The sequence below is a fragment of the Triticum dicoccoides genome, chromosome 5A (genome assembly GCF_002162155.2).
Source record: "Triticum dicoccoides isolate Atlit2015 ecotype Zavitan chromosome 5A, WEW_v2.0, whole genome shotgun sequence".
Lineage (NCBI taxonomy): Eukaryota > Viridiplantae > Streptophyta > Magnoliopsida > Poales > Poaceae > Triticum > Triticum dicoccoides.
Genome location: NC_041388.1, coordinates 495669837 through 495676186, shown reverse-complemented (window position 1 = coordinate 495676186; position 6350 = coordinate 495669837). Strand labels below are relative to the sequence as shown.

Genomic DNA, 6350 nt, shown 5'->3' with positions numbered 1-6350 from the left:
CAGGTGTTTTGGTAAAAAAAAGAAAAAAAGGTTTATTTTGTCACGTAAAAGTGGATTGTGGGTTAATTACTAGAGATTGTAGGATATATTTTTTTGTAAAAACAAAATTTGATTCAATTTGTCACTTAAAGGTGGACTGCAGGTTGATTCTTTCAAATGTGATTTTCTGTAAAACCGCATGACGGACGGGAAGAAGCATTAATCTGTTTAGTAGGTCAAAAATAGATCATTAATCCGTTTAGTAGGTAAAAAATAGATTAAGTCGGGCACCTTTTATCAAAGTAAACAAGATATTGTAAAACCCACGGACAGACGAAAGAATTTACCAAGACCGACGCGGTACATTTTCCCACCCTCCCGCGTCGCCCCCGCAAGGCTACGGGGAGGAACCCTACCGCGCCGCCGCCAACTCCTTTCCCCGCCCCCTCCTTCCTCGCCGGCACCGGCAAGGCCTCCTCGTTCCCCCTCTAACGGCCTTGGCGCGGGCCGACGCGGCTGGATCAGGGTGCCTCGCTGTCCCAGGGCGCTGCAGCGCGGCTGCGTGGTGATGGCGCTGCGCGTGGCGGTGGCGCGACAGGCTGGGCGTCGGAGGGCATGCTAGTGCGTGGAGTGCGGGGGCGGCGAGCGCTTGGTGCGAGCGTTCATGGCGGCGGTTGCGACGAGGCAGGGCGTCGGTGGTGGGGTCCGGTGTGGCCTGGGCCGGCTCCTTGCTTGGCGCAGTGGTGGTGCAGGTCACGGGCGACAAGGATCTGCGGGCGGCCGCCCCTGCCCTGGTTCGGGTTGGTGGGGGGTGGCGGTGCAGTAGTGGTGGCTGCGGGGCGTGTTGGTCGAGTCTGCGTCGGAACCTTCCAGGTCTGGCGCGCGGACATCGGCGGACGGCGCGAGGAGGCATCTCCGATGAGCTTCCTTGGATGCGGCTGCGAGTTGATTTGGTCGCCCTCGTCAGCGGGCACGCGGTTGCCGATGGCCTCGCGGAGATGTGTGTCAGCTACCATGGTGGGGCGACATGGGGGTGCTCGCGGGGAGCTTGGTAGGAGGGATAGGTGGCCTCAATGCGGTCGTGCCACCTATCGCCGGCACGATTTGCTGATTCGGATGCGTCCGCTCCTCCTTCTCCCCCTTTCCTCGTGTTCGGCGGGGAGCTTGGTTGGAGGGATGGGTGTCTCGATGCGGTCGCGCCACCTATCGCCGGCACGGTTTGCCAGTCCAAATCCGTCTACTCCCCTTTCTCCCCCTTTCCTCGGTCGCGGTCGGGTTGGTGCAGGTTCGCCGGTGGGGTGTGAGCGCCGGGGTATACCACTTGTCCAGTCCTTTGACTGGCCCACGCTGGCGGTGGCCGTTGCCGCCATACCCTTTCTGAAGGCTCCGTTGTGGTCCGGTTCACTTTTCTATTGTTTGTCGGTGTGGTGGTGTGACGGTGTCGGGCATCTTTGCATCTTGTCTTGGGTGTGTGTGTGCGTGTTGTTCGGTATCTCGGATGTATCCAGTGATAATTGTTTTATAATATAAAGTGGGGAAGCCTTTTTTGGGTAAAGAAAACAAATGAAGGAGACAAGCAGTTGCCCTGAAGTATCTTCCAGGAAATTAGAGCATGTACATTTTAGAAGAACTTGTGCTCGCATATGCAAGTTCCAGGTAAAATCTCCTTTGCCCCGATCCTCTCAGTTTTCACATTTCATTACCTTGTTAGCTCCTTTGTTGTACTCCCAACAGCTACTCGAAATCTAGAACATGACAGAAAATTGTCAAGAAGAAGAAAAACCTAGACGCTCTAGAGCAGCAGTTAACAAGCTCATTCTCTCCACCCTAGCTAGTAGCTACACCCTGCAAGCTTCGTCCTGCACCTTGGCGCCGTCGAGCGTGGCGCTCTCCTCGGCGTCATAGCTCGCGTGCACGCTGTAGAGCACGTAGACGAGCACGGCGGCCGCGGAGAAGAAGCCGAACCGGACGTAGGACGGGCGGTCCAGGGAGCCGAGCAGGAAGACGTTGAGGAACACGGACGCTGCGGGCACCCACGGCATGCCCGGCACGCCCCAAAGCTCGGGCGTGTGCGCCTGGGGCACCAACGCCTGGAACGCGCCGACTGTGGCCACTGCCGCCGCGCCGCACGCCGACAGGAGCCCGACCCTGGTGCGGCCGCCCTCCGGCGCCAGCTTCCACACCAGCGTGAAGGAGAGCGCGATGAGGGAGAAGGCGAGGAGAAACGCGAGGGTCGGCCATGCGCTGGGCTGCCGGTCCCCGGATTCGGTGCTGCTGCCGGTTGCGCCGACGACGTAGCGGCGGTATACGACGGCGTTGGACACCATGTAGAAGACGAAGAGCGTGCCGATGCAGACGAGGTTGAGGAGGATGTCCAGCTCCGTGAAGAGCGCCAGCGCAGCCGTCAAGAGTCCTGCGAGGAGGAACGTCACATTGTCAATACAATACAAAAAAAAGTCAAAATGAATGAAGAAAACCAAGGAAAAGTGACATTGTCGTGGTACAAATAATCAGGTTAAAACTTCCTTTGCATGATGCCCGTGTCTACACTCTCTATAATACTATTAGCGTCGCGGGTTGTCCATGGAAACGGCTTCCCAGCCCGGAAAGTCCACAAGGAAAGGCGAGGTTGTCGCTCGCTAGTCGCTAATCGCTTTCGCCCGCCGTTATGATGGTCACGGAAAGGAACCATGACATTGTCGTTGCTGGAGTACTCGGTCGTGAATTCTCCCGAAGAAACCATGGTGCCCGTGACGTTGGTCAAAAGTGAAGGAAACAGTTAGAAGGACGGCGAGCGATACGTACCGAGGAAGGCGGAGGCGTTGACGGGGGTGGCGGTCTTGGGGTGCACCTTGGCGAGCCAGGCGGGCATTACGCCGGAGCGGCCGATGACGCACAGGTACCTGGCCTGCCCCAGCATGGCCACCATGAGCGACGTCAAGATGCCGAGGCTGGCACCGGCCCCGATCACGTTGGACACCCAGCCCCATCCGTCGCTCCCTCTGAAGGCCCCCGAGAAGGGCGCCTCCGTGTCGATCTGAAAACACCACACACAGACACAGTTGAGCTCGATCCAGCAGTAGCAGGTCAAATACTGTCAGATTCTGTCGCTGATCATGGCATGGCATAGGTTACCAAGAAAGAAAAGAGAATAGGATAAAGGCATAAGAAATTGCGTGCACATAGATCATGCTTTACTACCCTGTGCTGTGCTAGAAAGCGTATTTGGGCCGGCAGTCCTGCGACGGCGACAGCAGATTCATCCCGAAAAACCACATGACCAACATCCCAAAAGGGAACGAGGCAAAGGTAGAAAGGAAAAGCAACAAGAATCGTCTTGCTGCCACTGGCGTCAATCTCCTGTTCTAATACAGCTCCTACTACTATAAGCTATAGCAACCTCATCCACCTTAGGCAATATATTCCCAGAATCATCCTCACCTACACAATCATATCATTCATAGGTGAGATCTCTTCCCTTCTAGTAGGCGGGCGAGACCCAAAAGTAGACTAGGATGAGTAACGAGCATCATCCGTATGCCCATGCTGCCTACATAAGAATCTTAAAAACAAAGAAGATAGATAAATGGTTCTCACCGCGTCGTATGGGAGGAGCATGGACATGGAGGCGGCCATGAGGCAGTAGAGCACGGTGACGATGATGACGGACCCCGAAACGCCGATGGGGATGTCGCGCGCCGGCCGCTCCACCTCTTCAGCCATGGTGGACACGGCGTCGTAGCCGATGTAGCTCAGGTACACCATGGCCGCGCCGCTGAAGACGCCGCCGACGCCGTTGGGGAAGAAACCGCCCGGGTGGGTCGGGTCGGCGGGGTGGGTCAGGTTGCGCGCGTCACCACGCCAGAAGCCCATGACGATGATGAAGAGGATGAAGGCCACGTGCACGGCCGTGAGGACCATGTTCACCTTGGAGCTCTCTTTGGTGCTGCCATCGCATCGCAGACAGGAAAACAGTGTCATACTTGTGCCAGGAATATGTGCTCCTACCATGTTTCTATCCAGGAAAACAAAAAAGAATCTTCTCGGAGTTGTTTGAACTTCACAGGAAACGGAATCAAGCACATGTATGTAGGGGTACTAGAGAATCAAAAGGAGTGGTTCCCTTGTGAGATTCTTTCTTTGCTTCTGGAGAAAAGCTTGTTCAGAAGACATTCGATTGCGAAAGGTGGGAAAAGCTACAGCGGCGAGCGACCGAGAGGACCCTTTTCTGTCTTGCGGAACAAAATCTCGAAAAAAAATAATCTTAATGGCTACAACTAGAGCAAATCGAACCTTATAAAATCTAGCAAAAAGTGAAGTGACATTTGCAACGGCTTTTTTACAAGATTGACTGACACTAGCAACTCACAGGGCGTGGGGTCCAGTTTCAGTCAACGGTCGTGCAAATCACACTCTAGTCAACAGTCATGCAAAACACACAGTACCGAGAGACGCGGCAAGAGACAAGAGAAGGCTGACACTTGCAAGCAAAGCCAAAATGATTTCTTTATCAGGAGTATATTATATTATAATGAAAACAAATACTGGTAGTAGGATGAGTAGTAGTACCTGTAGCAGATGCAGACGGAGATGAGGAGGATGACCCCGACGGCGACGAGGTCGACCTGGTTGAAGCCGTTGGGGAGGCCGGGCACGGCGATCCGCCACTTGCTGGGCGCGTCCACGCCGACCGCCGTGCCCATGTAGGCCGTGAAGCTGCGCGCCACGGCCGCGTTGGAGAAGACGTACTCCATGATGAGGTTCGCCCCAGTCAGGAACGCAGCGAATTCCCCTGCACGCAAACAAACAATCAGCTCTGGCTGCAACCACCGGCGGCGGGGCGGCTGTGAACAAGATCTTTTACCCTGAGATGAGAGAGTTAGCTAGGCCCCATATGCATCTGGGCCAAAAGGCCAAACCAACCGTTTTGGGACGCGAGAAAGCGACCACCCAACATTATTTCCTGGATATGGATGTGTACGTGTGCGTGCGATAAAATTTGTTGGAAGTCGCAATCCCAATTTTTTTTCCCTTTCTTTAATTGCTCCCGTTGGACTCGCGAGTCTCTTCTACTCTGCTAAATCTCAATCCAAATTCAGCTGACAGCGAGACGTGCATACGTAGCACGAACGTACGTACGTGCGTACGTACAAAGGATTTAGGATTTCTACTGTTGGAACAGCGTCGCAGGTGATCTATCTGAATCTGAATTTTATTTTATCAGCAGGCAGGGCACAGCGACAGCAGCAACAGCGGCATCGTGTTCATGCCGCGACGACGACACCTCTCGCGTACGCATTAAATACGCGCAAAAGGAGCCTGCTTTTTGGGCAACTGGACAATCGCAAGACAAGGGGGAAGCCAAACCACAAAGTATACACATGAAGGAAGATGTAGTATAGATAGCCATCGGATAGTTAAGGATGGATGCGATTTTTTCCCCCAATATGTGACGTACTCCAATCGCACCAACGGAGCGAGCGAGAGCAAAATACTCATGGGATAAACAAATCTTAGATGGTATGACAAGAAACGAGCAGATTATTATATATAAATTGATGGTTGGTTTAATGGCGTTATTCGGGTCATGATCACGGCATGATTGGGGGGCCGGGGCCGGGGCCAGCGAGCTCACCGAAGGTGACGCGGAGGTAGCTGAAGGCGCCGCCGGCGACGGGCATGTCCACGGCGAACTCCGTGTAGCAGAAGGCGGAGAGCAGCGCGCAGAGGCCGGCAATGGCGTAGGAGACGCCGACGCCGGGGCCGGCGTGGAGCCTCGTGGCGCGCCCGGTGGTGACGAACACCCCGGCGCCCACCATGCCGCCGAGGCCGAGCCCCACGAGGTCCGGCCACCGCAGCGCGCGCGCCATCGGAGCCCCCGACCGCGCGCGCACGCGGCTCATCTCTTCCTCCGGCGCCGTCGCCGCGCACGCGCGCCGTGCCAGCCGCCGCGGCGTCTGCGACAGGGCCCGCCCGTACGAGCGCAGGCTCGAGAACGAGCCCCCGTCGGGGCCGCCCTGATCGGAGTCCGGCGTCATCAGTGCGCCCTTGTCCATGGCCGTCAGGATCCGAGTGCCGCTCCAGAAACTGCGCCGGGGCGGCGGGGTGTGGCTTTCGTGAGGGGGGCTGGAGAAGAAACGGAAGATGAGGCGTGGAGAGTGAGGGGTCCGAGAGCCGGTTTATAAAGAGAGAGCCCAGACGAGCGGGAGCGTTTGGACGCGGAGTAGCATTTTTTTTTCTTATATAAAAATAATAAGAGAAGTCTGCTGATGAAATATGAAAATATTACTGTGGTAGAAAGTAGATACCCCTCCCTTCACAAATATAAGAAGTTTTGGATATTATAATATAAAATACATACGAACTGAAAT

The 6350-nt window shown here is 55.3% G+C and overlaps 1 protein-coding gene across 1 annotated transcript; it reads right to left on the bottom strand.

The window, feature by feature from the left end:
• Window positions 1–1548: 1548 nt before the first annotated feature.
• Window positions 1549–6118, bottom strand: LOC119302395 (cationic amino acid transporter 6, chloroplastic-like). Its single transcript, XM_037579429.1, has 5 exons — window positions 5615–6118; window positions 4549–4771; window positions 3577–3925; window positions 2785–3016; window positions 1549–2392 (listed from the first exon to the last, which is right to left on the bottom strand). The coding sequence occupies exons 1-5, from the start codon at window positions 6033–6035 to the stop codon at window positions 1818–1820; spliced, it is 1800 nt and encodes a 599-aa protein (XP_037435326.1). The 5' UTR covers window positions 6036–6118; the 3' UTR covers window positions 1549–1817.
• Window positions 6119–6350: the final 232 nt, after the last annotated feature.